Source organism: Patiria miniata, unplaced genomic scaffold (assembly GCF_015706575.1).
Source record: "Patiria miniata isolate m_02_andy unplaced genomic scaffold, ASM1570657v1 HiC_scaffold_2, whole genome shotgun sequence".
Taxonomy (NCBI): Eukaryota; Metazoa; Echinodermata; class Asteroidea; order Valvatida; family Asterinidae; genus Patiria; species Patiria miniata.
Window position 1 is genome coordinate 16944262 of NW_024037058.1, and position 20705 is coordinate 16964966.

General features: G+C 40.9%; 1 protein-coding gene across 1 annotated transcript; it reads left to right on the forward strand.

Moving 5' to 3' along the window:
• The first annotated feature begins 1396 nt into the window (after positions 1 to 1396).
• Positions 1397 to 18313, forward strand: LOC119726699 (protein mono-ADP-ribosyltransferase PARP3-like). Its single transcript, XM_038198499.1, has 12 exons — positions 1397 to 1489; positions 3836 to 4054; positions 4911 to 5036; positions 5612 to 5800; positions 6923 to 7070; positions 7211 to 7434; positions 8770 to 8826; positions 9794 to 9895; positions 12384 to 12470; positions 13671 to 13848; positions 15660 to 15806; positions 17795 to 18313. The coding sequence occupies exons 2-12, from the start codon at positions 3875 to 3877 to the stop codon at positions 17965 to 17967; spliced, it is 1611 nt and encodes a 536-aa protein (XP_038054427.1). The 5' UTR covers positions 1397 to 1489; positions 3836 to 3874; the 3' UTR covers positions 17968 to 18313.
• The last annotated feature ends 2392 nt before the right edge of the window (positions 18314 to 20705 follow it).

The following is a 20705-nucleotide window of genomic DNA, read 5'->3' on the forward strand; positions in this document are numbered from 1 at the left end:
ATGAGGTGATGTTCCACGAGCTAGCGAAGTTTTATACATGTATAACACCTGAATAAATCCTTGTCATCTGATTGGTTGACTTTTAATAGCCAATTTATTCAGGTTAAAAACTGTTTAAAAGTTTGATGAGTTCATCATATTTAATTTATGCAAACGGTTCAACAGGCTGATAACAATCATATATATATATATATATATTCAATTTATCTCGATTTAAACCAGCGCCACCGCCAGAAGCAGTGACACCATGCAATGGAGTTCTATTCACCGTGCAATAGAACTTCGCGCCGTGCGTTGGGACAAATAATTCAATGACATGTGATCAACGATCCACCAATCAGATGACAAGGATTTATTCAGGCGTTATATAAAACAAGTACATGTAATGACTGTTTCACGTTCGTGCAATGGAAAGAATAATTTCATTCGGTGACAGATGAAATGTTCCATTCCACTCGGGAACATTTCATCTGTCACCTCATGAAAACATGTCATACTTTCTGAAATAAACTAGCATACAATCGAACAATATTGTGAAAATGCGACTCCTTCATTTGCTTATTACCTCCGCCAAGGAGGTTATGTTTTCGTCGGCGTTGGTTTGTGTGTCGGTTGGCTGGTTTGTCTGTAAACAAGATAAGTTATGGACAGATTTTTATATGAAATTGCTTTTAGGGGTGATCCTTGGTTCAAGTACAAAAACGATGAGATTTTGGAAGTGCGGATCCGGAACTGGGTCTGGATCCAGGATGGTGTTTTTTTAAGGATTCGTTTATGCGAGTATTTCTTTTGGGAGTAGGCCTACCACTGACAATAATGGCCGGGAATTCGCTCTCGAGTGCTTTCTGTAAGAAGTAGGATGGGACTACGTATTATCGCGGTACTTATCACGTTTCTCGTTCGGAATAGAGATTGCTGCGCCCACCAACCTTCCCGAATTGTATAACTCTTCCTTTTCAAATTGATATATAAATCCGACGCGTACGGTGTTATTCCGTGTACTTGTACGATGCCTGTGAAAACAGACATGCTCAGAGCGTGCGAACGGAGGTGGACTCTCTATTATATCGCTGTACGCGGAAGTGGCTTTTATGATAATGATCTCAACTTTTTGTCATAGTTAATGTTTGACTAAAACAACCCTGAATAAAGTCTGATATTTTCCCTGTAACGTTCAAGTTGATTAAAGACTATATGCCTGCAGGATGATGATTTCTTATTAAGACCCAGCCCCTCCCCGGAAAGGAGAACAAAAATCACTAAGACGCGTCGACTGATTGGCGATTGGGGCTGCCACGGTGTGCCGTTTTTTTTTTTTTTCTTTAACGCGCCGTCCTTAATATTTTGATCCCGTAAAAGTTTCAACGATATCATCGTGCGCGCACGTGCACGCTGTATCAATTAGTGAATTAAAGCGCCCTCAGTCGACAGCAAATGATGAGAGACAGCCGAGTGCGAGACTCCAGGGATCCTGGTGAACGAAATACTGGTAAATTTCACATTTTTGTTTGACATTTGAGGGATTTCAACCCACCCTAGAGGTACCTATCCACACCAAGATAATTAATACTTGAGAAATATTGAGCCCAAACATTTCGTGACAGGAGAGTTTGGAGGTTAGAAATAAATAAGAGTTTTCTGCTACAGCAGCCATGCACTATCATGACTATGCAGCAACTTAATTTAGCTGGAGTTATCCGTTGTGTTTACCGGCGGCGTGTTTACCGAAAATAAACCGCAATTCCACGCTTTCGTTGAAAACATTTTCAGTACGAACTCCCGGTGTGAAGATTACGCGCGCGCGTACGTGCATGCACACCTGCTTTGAGGAGGCAAATGATATGGTTTAATTACCTACCCCTCCTGTACAACAAGTGTTCAGGGTTATCTGGCGCAGGTGCAGGCAGGTATTGTCTTGGAACACAGGGTGTACACCTTTTGGGTGGCGGTATACTACTGCCAACACCACGGTGGACACGCCCGACGTTCAATATTGATAGGACTATACCAGCCTATTTAATGTAGTTATATTTAAAGGTAGAGTCCATCATTTGCAGCCATCCGAAAAGTAACTGGCGTAATTATTGTTGAAAAACTAACTTGGTTGAAAGATAGTAAGGAGACTAAACTCCCTGTGAAATTATTCTTTCTGGGAAGCTGTCATTTTGAAGTTATCAACGAAAGAAGGCATTTTCAACGGTGATTCTTAAGAAGCACCGTAGGAAAATTTAAATTAGTAGTTCGTTTTGTTATTCAGCGAAGCGCGCACAAGTATTCGAACGACGCACACGCGCTCGCGGTTGTTATAATTCGTCGGATCAGTGCGCAACGTCGCGTATAGTTGCAATTCAAAACAATTCAAAACATGATTCAGCAACTTTTGATTTGAAATTGAGATCTTAGAATGCTGTTTTTCTCGGAATGTACAGCTGAAGCTTAGCTGAAACTTCATCAGGTTAGTTGCTCAGTATCCTTCATTAGATTTTGAACTCTTTTGTTGCTTCAAACGAACAAAATGCACAAATTACAAATGATGGACTCTACCTTTAATAAGAATATCACTTCCTAAAATATTACCTAATCACTTAGTGATGCTACACCTTCATTGTAGCACGCTGCTGCCACGGCAGCAAACAGCACACGCCTACTGAAAAGTTTTCAACGAAAGCTTAGAACTTGCGGTTTATTTTCGGTAAACATGCTGCCCGCGGACATATTTGCCTTTTCTAAACCCAGTGCAGGCACAATTCTGGACGCAAGGAATATGTAAGCGAAATTTCAGCTTCCTCTGTCAGGTAAAAATTTGAAAAAAATGTGTTATAATTTTTTTCGCTATGATGGTAGAATATATACCCTGGACGTCGGTCGTTATGCAATGAAGACGTCGTCCAACCTGGGCTAGAGTTACCTCAGCCCTAGCCCAGGATGGACGACCGTCTTCATTGCATTGCGATTTCTCCACAAGCGACCATTTGAAACTGAAAATATTGATAAAATAAGGCAGTGGTAACGTAAGTGATATACCAATTTTTTTGAGTACAGCTATTCGAGTACGAGTACTTTGTTTTATCGAGTACTGTTATTCGAGTACGAGTTCTTTGATGATCGAGGACAATTTTGCCATGTGCGAGTACAATTACTTTGCTGCTCGAGTACGAGTACCGTCGTATCGAGTACGAGTACTTTGACATTCGAGTACGAGTACTTGAGTAGTACTCGAGTACGGAGTATGAGTACTGTAACACTGAAACTAGTAAGTACTAGTTCAACCAGACAGAAGTGAAGACAACTGTTTTTAAATTGATGTTTTTCACCGGCCCTTGCCCTCAGATTTTTTTGAAATGTTAATTAATAAACAGAGAAATGTGAAAACAGGGAAACTTTGGCAGTGCCCCCTCGTGTCAAATGAGCCTCTCCCCCCCCCCCCCCCCCCATATGAAAATGTGAACTTTCCACCCTCAGTCTATGGAATATCCTCTTGCAAAGCAAGGGTCTATGATATGTGAGCAGATTTAGCGATTAATTATGCAAAACAAGACTGCATCTTGACACCTTGAGATTCTGACCATTCAGCGGGCGCCTTCTGTTGGTCTTCAGTAACCTGTTGTATTACAGAAACTTGCCAGCCAAATTGACCAATCAAAAGCTTAGTCCTCATTTCTGATCAAATTGACGCCACAATTCCATTAAAGTTGACGTTGGTTATGTAGAGAGCTCTGGTGGACAAAACGGGTGATATTCTGACTACCCCACCCCACCACCTTTGAGTCTTATATTGAGATGTAAAATGCTGGCATAACATTTTGACCCTATTAAATTTCTTGATCTCCTACAGACAGCTCCAGTTAAAAAAGTTTCCGATCACCAACTCGCCATGCCTCCTAAACGAAAAGCTGCAGCGGCCAAAGCTGGAGGCAAAAAGAAGAAAGTAGAGGACCCGCCAGCTACCGACAGCAAGTCTGATATCAAGAAGAAAGTAGAGGCTCTCAAGACTGCAGAGAAGGGGAAAAAGAAGACCTACGTCGTGGATAGCTACTACTCTGGCTCTGGCGCTGTAAGCAAAACCTCTGAGAGTTATTCTTGTTTATTTCCAATAGCTCGGACCCCCGTGATTAGTTTATATTTTACCAGCATTGGATTGCTGGAGACTGATCTCAATTTCAAGACCGGTCTTGAGACCCAAGTTTTGTGGTCTCGATATCAAACTGTCATTGGACTCAGTTTTGATCTTGGTCACGAATGCTTTTCAGCTCGTACGCGTGCCACGTCCAACAACTGTAGTCCGTAATTTGAGAAAATGTGATATACACAACAACTTTCTAGCTTTTTTCTCTCAGTGGGATATCAAATCCCTTTTTTACTTTTATTTGCATCCCCCTTTTGCTTTTAAATCTCTAGCCTGTTGCACTCTGCCAGTCTGCATCCCCCCACCCCTGGTTGCGCCACTGTTAACGCTAACAGGTGACTTTTTCTGAACTGTATACGTATCCCGTACACGTACCCTGTACACGTATCATTTCTTATGGTCACTATTGTAAGAATTATATACAGACAGCAGTATGCCTTATCTTACAAGCGCTTTCGCGTCTTTATTTTTAAAGTAAAGCGTTTTACCTTTGTTTTCATGTAATCAAATGCTTTCACTTCTTTTATCAACGTATGCGACAACCAGAAGATGGTGTTTGTACGTGGACAAACAGATACAGATACATGTATACGTACGAGTTGACTCTCGTATTAGCTGGCTGGTGTACAAGTTGGCTCGAGTATTAGTTAGCTCCCTTATCTTCGAAAAGCTCAGGCTGGACATGTTTGTAAACTGAATGAAATGTTGTCACTGAAGAGTCTCTTTGTTTTTGCATTTGACGACATATTTATCATTTTTCGCCTTTGGTTTGATGCTCCGACAGGTGTACGAGGACTTTGATTGCATGCTGAACCAAACCAACATCTCGCAGAACAACAACAAATATTACGTCATCCAGTTGATACAATCTGGCAAAAATTACACTGTGTGGAGTAGATGGGGTCGTGTTGTAAGTAGTGACTTTAGTTTCTATTTTTTTGGTTCATCGTTGGATCAGCTGAAAATTGGACAAAATAGGTCCTGCTCGTATGGCGTCAAAGTACCATGTGACCATCCGTGTTCACACCCAGACGTATAGGCCGGGTCATGAGAGAGTCCTATTAGACTAAAAAAACTGCTCGTACAAGCTGAACCGGCAAACATGCACATGTCACGCTTGCCAACCGCGCAAGACATGGCAGAGTTCCGTGTCAGATGACATGCGACTGCTTGGAGTCAATGCGAGGGATGCGACGGACAGGGCCAAGTGGAGGAGAGCCATAGGGAGAAAGCAGGCCAACCCAGAACAGACTGGACAACGGCCTTAAAACTGACAATGATGATGATAGTCATTCACAATGCACTCTCAGTGCAAAATTTGACTTATAACAAATCTGTTTTTGTTCGGAAAACAAGGAAATTTGGTTGGAAGTTGTCCAGTTTCAAACAGTGGATCTTCCTTGCAGTTGGTTTGAGATTCCCTTGTTTCAGTTTAATCCAGATCAATGAATTATTTTTAAAAAACAAATTCAAATTATTTTGCAGGGAGAGCCCGGAGCCAATCAGATGACCTCGTTTTCTGACGTCAGCCAGGCCATCAAATCCTTCGAGAAGAAATTCCAGGACAAGACGCGCAACAAGTGGGCTGAGCGGGCCAATTTCGCCCCAGTGGCCGGCAAGTACACGCTGATTGAGGTGGAGCAGAGCGAAGACGTGAAGGAAGACTTGAAGAAGGTGAGGCAAGAGTGGACTTAGTCTTGTTCCAAGAGGGGATTTGGATTTTGTCTCCTTAATGCAGATGGACCCTCTCCCTGGCAAGCGCTGTCAAGTTCCTTTTGTGTTAGAGGGTGAATCAATTCAGTGCTGCCAACTTTGAGTAAGAGCCGAGAGTGAGTATTTGGCGATGGAGCTTGATTAGAATTAATGCAAGTGCGAAGCCGTAATGGCATGGGGTTCATTGCCCGCTTAAGGACCTTGAAAAATGTTGAATTATGGACGCTCTGTGATACGATCTGAGGCAGTTTATGACCACCAATAAGCAATTTGTTTTTAGCAAAAGATCATCATTTAAGCATAATATTTGTCGACAAGATGATTTGATTTTCAGGGAAATTTTTACACAACGATTCGCCTTTGGATAATAATTGGCAAAGAAAACCACCATACTGTAGTGGGTGGCAACCATCTTTGGTGGAGTGCGTGATCCCACTACTATGCTAACGACCAGCGGTGAACACAATTACTTCATTTCTACGATTGCAAATACACATAGAAATACATGTATGTCGAAGTTAGTAGGCCAATAAAAATTAGGTCTGCAAGCTGACCTTGTACTTGATTAGAGAGATGTGTTTTGCTCAAGGTCATGGGTGAAGCTAATAATGTTCATATGCTTATTAATACTGCTCTCTCATAGCATCTTAAATTGCATTGGATGAAATGCGTAGTGATGGTACATTGTAGTTTCTTGTAGTCTTGTTGTGTTTCTTGTATTCTAACGGGTTGACCCACATTGGAGGTCAAAAGAACAACTATGTGCTGGGCGATCTCAGACTCTATATCCAAGCATGAAGCAGTGGTTGGACTGAGGCTCGAGTAGTTGAGTAGTGTCTTGAGAAGGAGTAATGAACATCCAACTTTCTCTCTGAAAAATAATTTGGTATCTTGCTTTCAGTTTCTTCTGAAAGAGCTTGGAATGAATGTTGCTGGTGTTTAGCAGATTAGGCCAAAGTTACACAACTTGTGAATAGTTAATGGTGCTCCTTGTGTTTCCGGAGTCCCTTCCATCATGAAACATAGGAGTTAAAAATAAAATGACGTCATATAAAGTAACCATAACTGCGCTTTTCTGTGCAGCTGAGTGAACTGGAAGCTGGTGGCTCCAAAACAACAACTAAATCATCAGAGTATGCCCCAAGTAAACTGGACACACCAACCCAGAAACTCTTGGATCTGATCTTCGATAACAACATGTTTCAAGAGCAGATGGCAAACTTTGAGCTTGGTGAGTTTGGGAGAATGGAAGTGGGGAGGGGGGGGGGGGGTAGCCTTGGTTCAAAACTTGGTTCAATCCAGTCTTGGTTGGTGTTTATTGTTATCAAAATCTACCAATAAACAATGCATGTTTGTTTTTCGAACTGTCAGATGTGAAGAAAATGCCCCTGGGTAAACTGAGCAAAGCCCAGCTGGCCAAAGGCTTTGATGCTCTTGAGGACATTGAGACTGCCATCAACAACAAGGCTGGCACCAAGAAACTGCAGGAACTCAGCTCCAGGTTCTACACGTTGATACCGCATTCCTTCGGCCGTAAGCTCCCGCCGACCATCAGCGATGCTGAGACATTGCAGAACAAGAAAGATATGCTCCTGGTGAGATTTCAAAGGCGTGGGTTATACTTGTTTTGTTTAATATTATTATTTATTTCTGGTTATTAAATCCAAGGATTCCTCAAAAGCACCAAAGGTGCTGAAGCTGGCACACCTGAAAAAAAAACCCACCAAAATCTGTGGAGAAAAGGAAATGAGGAAATGTTTGTTTGTTTTTATTTATTTATTTCTGGTAATGAAACCAAGGATTCTTCAAAAGTGGGCGTCTGACGTGACGTCACCTTCGTTGCTCGATCGCGAAAAAAATAAGTCACGCTTTATCAACGACTGTTTCGTGTAATAATACGTGCTCCGATCCGCGCCGCGCCGTACGACAGTATGGGCTTTGAACTCACCCAAGGAGCACGTAACATTACACAAAACAGTCGTGGATAAAGTGCGACTTGTTTTTCTTCAATCGAGCAACGACGTCACGTCAGACGCCCTCATTCGACAAGTCGATTCAAGAACTGAGCCTCCCTGCAAACACATTGAGTTGTAAGTTTTCAGACTATTTTGCTGTTTTTTTTTAAAAATTTGCTGTTTGGGAACAATATAAGGGGTCTCATGGAATGTCAAGAATGTATAGATCAATCCAGGATAACTGTCTCTCTCATTTGTATTCTCTTTACCGTTTTTTTTGGGTCTTTTTGTCCTCGCGTGGGTTTGTGACTATGCTACTGTGACGGTGTCACCAAAGTGTGGCAAATCGGTGGAGCGTTGGTATGGAGGGGTACCCGTAATTCAACGCTCCACTCAGTAGAGCTAGTTCTTATATGACTTGAAATTCTGCCATTTTGATTAAAGTTAGCATTACTCATTACTCAACTCAATATTCAACTCAATATTCGAATAGCTGTTATCAGTTTGAATAACCAAAAACTACACACGTACACACACACAGGACTGTGATGTTATTTTATCGTAAAGTTGTGGTGCTTTATTGTCAGATGCCACTTTTTTTTTCCAGGGTAAGTTTTCGACGGCAACAGTGGTTCATTGTTCTCATCCTTTTGTCAGGTTAAAGCCCTTGACAGTTATAAAACGCTGGCTGCAAAACACTGCAGCGGACCACATTGATCACCGCACGAAAGTTTTAACTGCGCACACAAGTTTTAACTTTTGACCGGCCCAGTATGCAATTGCAGCTGGCAGTTTCACATATCCGAATATTCGATCAACTGCAGTTTTGAGTAATCCAATACTGAATTATTCGAAAATGGACAGCCCTATTAAAGCGATATCTCAAATAATTGGAATTAACTTTCAATTTGCAGTGAAAATATATTATAATCGGACAAAATTGTGAAAAGTGTTTCTCTTTTTTGCACTTGGCAGGTTCTGAGCGACATTGTTATTGCTCAGGATATCAAGAGAGAACAGGACGAGACAATGGTAAGTATTTCAACTTTTAGATTTTTGATTATATTTTAGTGTTAAGGAACTTACAGGTGCAAGACAAGCGCTTATGTGACCCATGGGCTTATCTCGTATATAGTTTGTATGCCCTTAGTTCTTAAGATGGGAAGGAGAATCAAAAGTCCAATTGTCCGGGATTAAAAGCCAAGATATTTCATGGAGGCTGAATCTTAGCCTACAAAGGGTGAAATTACTATCAGAAAATGGACTTTTTCCAACCAAAAACCACATTTGTTAGAGAACAAAAAACTCAACCAACTTTTTACTGTATATGCTTTCTAAGGTAGCAAAGGAATTTGACAGCTCAGAAATGGATAGGGCTAGTTTACTTTGTCTGAATATTTTGTGGATCTGATTTCACCCTTTAAAATGTCGAATGCATTTCCGAACTTGTGTAATTCCCCAACCTAATTGACCTATCGCCATTTGCGAGTTAGCCACGCCCCTTTAGACAACCCGATTCTATCGCAATAGGTTAACCCTAGCACTCTCAAATCCTCCAAAATCCTCTTTGCAAAATGGAGGATTTTGCAGGATTGAAGTTACATGGCAAAAGTGTGTTGCTGATTTCGGAGGATTTAATGTGTTAAGGTCTTGAGCCGGACCTGGTGTTGTTTGTGCTCAGCCGTGCATAAATTTAGGCCTAGGTTATTCTTGAAATCCTCCGCACTGCTCCAGGATGTCACTGGCTCTGCCTCAACATATTGACAGGCTTTTTGCAGGATTGAGGCAGCGGTCACCCCTCCAAGGACCACATTAAAGAAATAACAGAGGATTTTGCAGGATTGAGGCTATGTGCAATTTTTACATGGAGGCAGTTAGAGGATTTTGCGGGAATGAGGTTGCATCCTAGCTAAAAATGCCTAGGGAGTTAGGGTTAATTTAATTGACAAGACTCCGCTACCATATTTCTCCATCAGCTTTCCTTTTTATCATTTTACAGTCACAGTCCCAGGCTGCAGTGGCACCGAATCCGCTGGACGTGAACTATGAACTACTGAAATGCAAGCTGGAACATTTGGCTCCCAAGTCAAAGGAACACAAGGTAGGACTTCTGAAATTCATGAGATTCATTGACTGTTTGATCAGTCACAGTCAGTCAGAAATTCAATCCAGTCCCCCTCCCATACATTCTAGACATGCAAGTGTATACCAACAGTCAGATCATATTTCTTGCAGGCACTATTTCTTGTAGTCAAATTCCATTAACAGACAGAAGCAAGTAACTGGTTGGTATAGCTTGCTTATCAATCTCCTACAGTCAAAGCGCAGCTGTATCAAGTTACATATAAACATACACAGCCAGGCAAACCTGCTCTATGTAGGCTGGGAGCTCTCACCCGACTGTTTAGCAGTCATTTAATTGAATTTAACAGCTGGAGTCAGGGCTCGATTTACAAAAAAAAAGTGGCATGCACTGGTGCATGTAGACCAAAAAACCTACATGCACCAAGAAAAACCCACATGCACCATAATTGACTTACACCCGTCTGCTTCTCTGAAGGCATTCTTTCTCTTTGATTTATCGAACTTTCTACAGACAGTACAGTAAATAGCCTTTTTTACTCGATCATGCTCAAGGCAAGCCTAGACCCGTGAACGTGGCGTAACGCCACTGTGGCTGTTGTGGCATTTTGAACATGGCGAAATTGATCCGCCATACATAATTTCGTACATGTGTTGAGTACTCACATAGAAAGCTAAATTTGCCTTCCCGCGTGTTCAGGATGTGTCATTTCGACGAAATTTGCCGTCGATGAAAACCCATACGAACGTGTAGAAATTGGATTTTAACCTGACAAGTGACACAAGTACCCAGGGTCATTTGCGTCAGTGCAAAATTATCGGAGTCCTAGCCTCCGAGCTACCCGTCTGCTTCATTCATGTGGCGCATATGATAGGCGGCGTACGATTGGCCAATAACGAGACCACGTGATAAACGCAGCTAATAATTTGGAATGACACTTAGGAACTGGACATAAGGAATGCCCGGAGCGTCAGTGCGATACCAAATTATCCGCAGCATGTATCACGTGGTAAATCACATGCATGATCGGAGGCAAGGCGGTTGCAGGACTTTGAGATCTTGCCAAACTTTAATGCGTATTCTGAATCTGCTGTGAGAAATAATTTATGGATATGTAAAAGAAATAACATGTTTGTACACTATCTGGTCAAGTATTCAACAAACTTTATTTTTATTCTCACTCATATGTAAACAGTAAATATATGCATGAAATGAGTATTTTGGTGGCTAAAAAAGTTACATGCACGTCGTGCATGCTCAGTAAAAAAGCTACGTGCACAAGCAAAAATCTACATGCACTGGTGCATGCGTGCACCGGGTAAATCGAGCCCTGGCTGGAGTGGGAGGGTAAGTGTGAGACTGAACCAAGAATTGGGCTGGAGTGAGATTCAAACCCGCCCACTTCAAATCACCATAGCTGAGCTCAGTGGCGTAGCCACGTGGGGGGGCGACCACCCCCCCATGAAACCTTGTCGCCCCCCCAGTCGCCCCCCCACTGAGATTTTGAGTTTCTAAAAAAATTATCATTGATCTACATGACGCCATGGGCCCTATTATGTACTACAATGTATCTTTTGCTTAGAAAATATTGGTTAAAGTGGTCAGAAATTGCCTCAGATAGCACCACAGAGCATTTAGAATCCAAAATTCCTGGCTACGCCACTGGCTGAGCTCTATCAACTGAGCTGCTTAGTCTCTTAATTACTCATTGTCTTTGTTCATGATGTGCTAGTCAGATCATAGGGGATGCTGAACATCACCAGGGGTGCCGTTCATTATACAAAATGTACATCTTATACAAACATTCGCGCTTACGTCCCTTAACCATACAGCAAATTGGTACGTTTAAAAAACTTTTACGGTTTGTTCTCAGTTTTTAAGGACTGATTCATTCATATTGACTGATGGAAAGTTAGAAAATACTATCAATATTGTACCCCATCAACGGCCAGAAAAGGAGAGTTGGGGGTGACCTAGAGTGGTTTCCGATGCATCTGCTGTGTATTTTGAATGTATCCAAAGTTATTGGAGGCGGGGATTAGTCTCAGAGGCCATTGCAAGTTGAATTTGAACGTATTCGCGTGCGCGCCGAGATGCCTGATGCTCACGCGAAGACGCGGTGGCTATAACTTTTGCACATTCAGGAAGTTCAGGCTGCGCGGGAACCATTACAGTACAGTACCCTCAGGCTGTGTGTCCTGTCTACGGAGCTCTCAAAAGAGATTTAAAACGCGCCCTCTTTTGTTGGCGTACGGAGCCCATCCCATGGGATTTATGCCCTTGGATCACCCCAAAAGTCCCAACACTAGTAGCATTTAGCACTGCTGCAAACCTAGAAAATGTTAAATCCGGGATCACTACGTGGTTTAATATTGGATCAACAATGTTTTATTCAAAGAATTTCCAATCCTGCTTTGAGAACTTAAGCGCCTGATCGTACTTTTAATCCATTGACACAGTGTTTCTTTGATTCAATAATTTGGTTATGATTTTACTTTGTTTCTAGGTGATTTCTACCTATGTTGACCAGACAAAGGGTGGATGGAGGCAGGCAAAGTTGTTGAATGTCTGGAAGGTGGCTAGAGAAGGAGAAGTAAGCTCTGTTATTTACTATTTTTTTGGGGGGGGGGCAAGGGGATTATTGCAAACACAAACATTTCTTTGTCGTATCGTTCCATATTTCAACTTCCATTCATTCATTCATACATACATATATTTCAATATTGCTGAAAAGTACAAGACGTAAAACAAGACGATGAATAAATAACATTAATAAGAAACTGAATAAGGAGCATAAATAAGATACTAAACTAGAGGTTCGCGTTTTGTTGAGTTACAAATGCAGAGTGGTCGGGCAGACAACTATTTCATTAAAAACTGCCCAGTTAAGTTATGAATATTTTTATGTCAGAACAAAGGATCACACAATTTAACCTGTCCAGTACAACCAATTGCCCAATTACATCGGAAGGGGGAGGGAGGGAATAGTACCATAAAAAATACAAAATACTTTTTATGACTTTTGCCGTTGGGAAGGGGGAGTGAAATTGGTCGCTGGGGGGGGGGGGGGGGGGGGGCGACGGCCTATTCCGGTAGCCCAGGAAGGAAAGGTCAACAACTGCCGAATGTGCACTTGTACAGGATGCTATAAAAAAAAAAGGAGGATTACAAAAAGTGGTGACTTCAGATATTCTTCAACCATTAGCAAAAAAATATATACTAACTGTAGCAGAAACATTCTGCTAACCTTTTATAACATATTTGAAAGTAGAATGCATGGCTTGCATGTGCAAAGAGGTTCTGTTGTATTCCTTTTATAAAAAGAAATTCCGCCTGTAATCTTAGCCGACTGCTCTGTGCTTACTGACTCCATGAAAGGGACAGAGATTCGGTAAGCAGAAAATCTTGTGCTGAGCACTGCCGTGATTTCATTCCCAGATTTCATCCATTTTGCAGCTTTGCTGCATTTTTCTTGGGCATTCATATTTCCACACTCGATAAAATGTAATAAAATTCGCAAGTTTAAGGAATAATTAGTCCTTTTTGTCTATGCAATCACTATGTCTGTACGTACATGTACGTGTATGTATGGGTGTATGTATGTAGTATGCATGTATGTGTGGTATTTGGTTAAAGTTTTGTAAAATTGGTCTTATTGCAAAAGTTGAAGTCCAATTGGAACCAAACGTGGGTCATAGATGCAACGTGGCAACCTTCATACTGCAAAAGCAGGGAAGACGCATGGTTCGAGAACCATCTTGTTTTTTACTTAATTGTTTTTCTTCACAAACAGGATAAACGATTTGCTGCCCATGACAGCATTGAGAATCGTCGTCTGTTGTGGCATGGCACTAACGTGGCTGTGGTGGCGGCCATCCTGAAAACGGGCCTGCGCATCATGCCTCACTCTGGCGGCCGCGTCGGCTGTGGAATCTACTTCGCTTCCGAGCATGCTAAATCCGCTGCATATGGTAAGGGCTCTTTCTTCAAATCCATTACTATTCTTTGCATATGAGTCCTGTCATAACCTGAAAGGTAACAATTTTTTTTGAGGTACCTCAATTTACCCCACATCCAACTCTGCCTATAGCACTCCATGGTATTACCGTAGGCCCAAAATTGTTGTGTTACCCTGACCCGACCGACCCTTAAATCTTTGGTCGGGTTTGGTTTTTTCTTTTTTTTCACTTGAAAAGAATTAAATCAACGATGAAACTTTTCGGATTTTAATCAGAAATCCAACTTTTTCAAATTTAATTTAAAAATTCAGATTTTTCTGACCATCTTTTCCCACAAAGTCTAATTTTTTTAGATTACATTTCAACGAATTTGATGAAAACGGCACTCCGACATCTGTATTGTGAGCGCAGTTTTAATCTTAACTACCAGTCGTTAGTGCACAGACTGTATGACAGACACACACAAGTAAGCCCAGGTTAGAGTAGTTTACGGCTGCAAATTAGTTTTGATCCGACATGATTGAAAGTCTAGGTACAGGGACGATAATGAAAAAAATAGAGTGCTACTGCCTTGTGGTCTGGAACATCAAATGCAACATCTGCACGTAATGCTGCAGGTGTTGGGTACGAGTCCAGCTTTTGGGGTTGTGGGCAGGGGCGGATCGGGGGGGGGGGGGGGGTGCACCGATACGCTGGAATGACACACTATAATCATTACAAAAGCCATTATTTCATCTTGACATTAAATCTAGATGAAAAAGCCTATTTTTCTGGCACATTTGTGATCAAAATGTACCAAAGCCATGCCATGACAAAACTTCCCCCGCAGGTTTGAACAAATTCACCCCCCCCCCCTTTGGAAAATCCTAGATCCGCCCCTGGTGGGGGTATGTGCTTGGGCAAGGCACTTTGTCACTAGTTGTTTTTCTCCACTCAAGGGTACCTGTGAAAGGCAGATATGATTATTGTGCTAAATCTTTGCTGCTTGTGTGTGGCCTAGTGGTTAGGGTTCGTGACTCATGATCAGAGGGTCCGGGGTTCGAATCCAGCCGCTGGTCATATATTGTGTCCTTGGGCAAGACACTTCACCCCCACTTGCCCCTCTCCACCCAGGAGTATAAATGGGTACCGGCATTAGCTGGGGAGTAACCTGCGATGGACTAGCATCCCATCCAGGGGGAGTAGAAATATTCTCAGTCGTTTCATGCTACTGAAACCGGAGATAAACGCCGGCCTGATGAGCCACGTTGGCTCGGGACAGACTTACTTACTTGCATAGCATTGAGCTGTATACTCATCGAGTCCCCAGGGAGCTGAGATGGTCTTTGGAATTTTTATGGGCAAAATGAGCAGGGGCAATAATGCTGAAGCGCTTTGTTGAGGACAAAAAAAAAGTGTCTAAGGCAAACCTGGATTTTTTTGGGCCAAATTGCCGACCTCAAACTTTTGATTGCCACTTTGGTTGTTGATAATTTGAAATGAGCACTTTTTGCAAATGTTTCTGGGACTATTTTCTTCATGACCATTTGAACAGAAATGATCCTTACGTACATCTTTAGTGGGTTTCAAACATGGCAAAAGAACACGCAAATGTATGTCTAAAATTTAAAAAAAAAACCTGAAAAAATAAAATTATTTCCCTACCTAACTACCTGGATTTTTTTTCAGGTCGTTACCGTAAACGCACTATTTATTTTGTTTGGCCTGAGTAAAATGAAATATATGTGCGCTTCAAAATCATGCATTGTTATTAGTAGTGTAGAACATGACATTAATCAGTTTTTAAAAAAAATTGTGTGTCATCATACTTTTATTCTTGGCAGTGAGATCTACCAACAACGGTACAGGCATCATGTTCTTGAATGAGGTAGTGCTGGGCAAGGAGCACCATATCACCCAGGGTGATGGCAGTCTGAAAAAGGCCCCGTCGGGCTATAATTGCATCATTGCTAAAGGAAGACAAGAACCAGGTACATTGTTTGGTATAAATCTAAAACACATATTTTATCTTACCTTTGAGTCCATAAAAAGTGAGATTTTGAACCAACTTTGACCCTCCTTTTTATATCACCGTTCACTTTACAAAAAAATCAATTAGTAAACACAATGTACATCCAGGCAATTCATGCCAAGTTCCATCTTATTTGTTGGTTTGATCCAAGCAAAATGTCTGATTTTGTTATGTAATAATTTATAGAAGGCGAGGAATTATTACTTCGTACTGATTTGTCATGCGCTCAAACAATGCAGAGAATAATTTTCAAAACAATTTTGATATGTCAACAGTGAAAACTGGTAGTGCAAGAGTTCATTGTGACCCGGGGTTAATATGAATTATTCATGAGAAGCTTAACAAGAGAACCAATGGGTTGACGGTCATAATTTACGCGTCATATCGCCCCCGACTTATGAATATGTAAATATGCACTAATTTCATGCATGCGCAGAAACTAAATGCCCCTTGGAAACATACGTGAAAAAGGACTTTTTTGGTTTCGCACTTTCAACAGAAAACCTCTCAACTGAACAGTGTTTTCCTGAAATGACATCACATCAACAGTGCCCTCCGTTTTCAGGGAAAAGCATGGAAGTTTATTAATAATTAGAAGGGCACTTTGCAATAAAATCAAATTTTTTTTAAATCAAATGATTTTAAAAAAAAGAGAACTGATTCAAATCACTTTTTTTGTAAAAATCTTATATTCCTAACCAAGCGAGGGGTTGAACCAGAAATTTTTGCAGGGGAGGCGTGCTCAAATGTACACCTTTTTTTTCTCCGGACACTTAGGCATCCGAAAATCTTTTTTTTTGGGGGGGGGGGGTGGGGGCCTCTTACCATATTTTCATTGGGGAGTGGTGATAAAATCCTACAATCGTGCACACTATATTACCAGATAGTGTACAAATGCCCCCCTCCCCCTGTAGAACTGTGCCTGTTCCTAACGTTTTCCCATACAAATTGAGATTGAGATTCATATGCTACGTTTGAAAGGTACAAGGCCCGATTTTTTTTCTTGTGTAACCATGTACATTGTACACGTACCATAAGTCACGTTTGTCATTCATATTCACACACAGCGTATCTCAGCTGTATCAATCAAGCCATGCACGTTCAGTATTGATGTACCATTGAACTTAGGTAGACTACATGTAGATGAAATCAAGTGATTTTCTTTTAATCACTGATTCAATGCAATTTTTTTCAACAGCATTTATCAAATTATTTTTTAGAGTTTTGTGGAGGATGGCTGTTATAGAACCCTGTAAACTCCTTTGTGATAGGTGTGAGGGTACACAGGAAGATTTAAATGCAATTTTAGACTTATCAATATGTTGGAAGTTAAAAAACAAACACAAATCTGATTTAAATTTTAAAAATCTGATTCACAGTAAACTCCGGCCAAAACGACGTCGTACAGTATGCAAGCGATCTGTATATCGTACCACTGTTAACGCTAGCCGGCCGCGCCGTCCTTGCTTCGTACGTGTACATACATGCATGACTTTCTGTGATCAATACCACAGCCTGTTGGTGATGATAAACATTGAGGATATATTTGCTGGAATCAACCATGGATGTAGAAATAAACCAGGGTAAATCAACAATTTGAACCATGAATCTTGTTTGCATGATCCAGATACAGATGCGCATAGGCCATTAATTCAATCTATTTTTTTCACTCCGTGATTCAATTTGTGTATTTGTGTAAGTCAGCAAAATGACAACTTGCAGCAGAAGCCGACATTCGCGTAAGTCGTCTCAAATTCTCTGGTACCGAGAGTGCCGTCTTAGCCGGAGTTTACTGTAAATATATTAATCCGATTTATTTGATTTTTTAAAAATAATTTAAAAAAATTACCAACCCAGATTTTCACAATCATATTCCCTCAGTCGTTAAATCTCACATTTGTTTCTTTTCCCTCAGTCGTTAAAGTTCACATTTGTTTCTTTTACCAGATCCTAAAAAGGATACCAACTTGGTGTTGGATGGCAAGAAAGTTGCCGTGCCTCAAGGGAAGCCTGTCAATCAGAGTAAATACAACAACAGCCACTTCTCACAGAGCGAGTATCTGGTGTACAGCGAGAGCCAGAACCGTATCCGCTACATGCTGGAGTTTAACTTCCACTAAAAATGGCAGCAGTGGCGAATCGGATATTGTGATAGAAGGTAAAATGAAAAACAAAAACAAAACACAGCACAACTCGACTCTTGTCAAAAATATTAGGACAAATGAGAAGTTTCAAGTATCAGATTTATTCTTGAAACACAATTCTTGGTTTTGTTTGAAAAATAGCTGGTTGGATTTTATTTTTTTCAAGAAACATTTACAAGTTTTTTTTAATAACCCTATAATCTCATAGATTGTATATGTTTTTCATTTTTTTCAATATGGTTTTTAAAATCCCCCAAACACTCGGATGCAAGAACAAGAGATAACATTTTAAGTGTATTAGAATTACACTTGCAACTTACAACAGGCCTTCATTTTTAGAAATTCGTGGAGCTCAGTTAATCGCTCTCCTGGGAAATCCGAGGAGCTCAATTTGAGCACCCAAAATTGCTCTCCTAGAAAAGTCCGAGGAGCTCGATTTGCATGTTTTGTGCTCAAAGTAAAAAATGAATCCAAATCATTTCCTGAAGCCTTTCATATCATGCACACACACTTGCATCAGAACTGAGAAACAGATGCGACTGTTCACTACAAACTGAGTGCTTAATTCATGTCACTCAATTTAATAGGTTTAAGTTTTACTTGTTTGTGAATCATCCTGATGTGGAATTGGAAATAAAAATGAAAAACAAATTGGAGTTGACTTGTGGTTCTTTAGTGTTTCTTTTTTGTTCTATTTTACTTCGTTTTTATTATATTCACTTTATTTTATTGTTATTTTTTGTTTTATTTACTGTTTATTTCAGTTTTTATTTATTGATTTTTTTTTATCAAATAGTTTGTTTTGGTTTACTAACTTTACTAAAAACCTGTTTTTGTTTAAATTTGCATATGTATCATGTGGTGTAACCGTGTTTTTGAGGGGTTCTAAAATTATATCCAAATTGATGAATAGAGCCCCCTCCCCCCCCCCCAAAAAAAAATCCAATTAATTTATTAAAGTCCGGTCATACATCTGTCAAAGAAACACTTTTTTGTCACATAAATCCTCAAAATTAGTAAAATAGAAAAGGAAAATAATTATATGAATATCTGGTTTTGGGCACAAAAAATAAAAGGATCGAAAGTAAGGTCACAGAAATGTACAAGTATTAAACGCCATTACAAAATGTCGAATGGTACTACGCACAAACAATGTCACCGTGCACGGGTGGCCAGTTGACCGGCCGCGCTTGCGGCGCATAGCCCGGTAGTCGACACACGGAAAATCGCTCTGCACTCTATCGTTGTGGGACAAATGAGCTCAACCTTTCGTAAGGTATTTCCAACCCAAACTTGTCAAAAATGAACGCTAGTTTCTTGTGGATGTACCTGAGATCATTCAAAATGCCGTTCAAAAACTCTGGCTCCCTTTGGAACATCACAACTTCCAGAAAAACGGTGTAATTTCACTGTTAATTGTCTGGCTGCACAGTATTAGACCGCGCACAAGTAGGCCTACGCGTTATGCGTGGGATCGGGCGGGGGACGGGTCGGTCTCGCGATCGCCCGGCACACCACACTCAACACGTGTGGGCCACGTCCATTTTATCGAAAAATAGGGGTGTTGGTATTACAAAGTAGGTGGTTTCAATTGCACAGCCCATCCATTTCATAATTGTTTTGTGTTTTCACTTCATCGGAGGTTTATTTATTTAGTTTTACATTATAAATATTTATAAACTGATCTCAACCGAAATTATTATTTCATTTTATTCACTTAATGGCGGTGCACGTCTGAATGACGATCCTGCCAGTACCCTGCCCTGATCATAATGGAACGTGCTACATGTCGTTGATGAAAAGAAAATGGCTAATGTGTCCATGTACGTGATGTATGGGATGGCTCGAGTAACTGCGATGTTTACAAAATCCTTGCGATGATTATGGGTGGATTTTACGAAGGTTTTCGACTTACTTTTGTTGATTTTTTTTGCAACAAAATCGTTCAAACATCGGGATGACAAGTTAAGAAATCAAGTATATAAAATTTTGATTGACAAGATTTTACTGTTGGCTTTATGTAGACAAAAACTGGAGTCGACAATTAATGAGCTTACAAATTTACCGAGGAGCGCTATTATTCGCGCGCCAGAAACCGTGTTGAGGAGCGCGAAGGAGCGCGATCGCGCTCGCGCTCCTTAAAAATGAAGGCCTGTTACAAATCAAAAAAGCCCAAATTCTTGGTACAGATTGTCTACCAAGAGCTTTGAAATATTTGGCGTGAATGTCGTGATCGTAAAAGTGTTTCTTGAACGGGTACCCAGGTATCCGTGTTTTTGGTCAATCGGGTATCCGATTCCTGTACTTCCCATAAATCCACACTCCTATCTTCTTTACTATGTAGGGTGGCGATGCTATCTTTCTTTGGTCGGAATGGCCTTGTTCACAAGTATGCATATATCGTGCAATACAATGCCCCAAATTTTTGGTTTTTATTTTAAAATGTGGATACGTACATTTGTTAGCATAGCCTCATGATTTATCCAAATTAGTAAGCCGCCCTTACACACCAAACATCCTTCAGTGGGATAAGGTTACAACTCACCTAAGCACAATACAGTACATGCTGCGTACGTTGAGATGAAAAGTTCCACTTTGGGGGTTGACAAATCCAACCCCCCCCAAGTCTCGGTTTAGATAATGAACCTGGTTGATCCTACGTCAGTGGTTATAATGACCATAAATGTATTTGTTAGCCTCGCACTCAGGAAAGA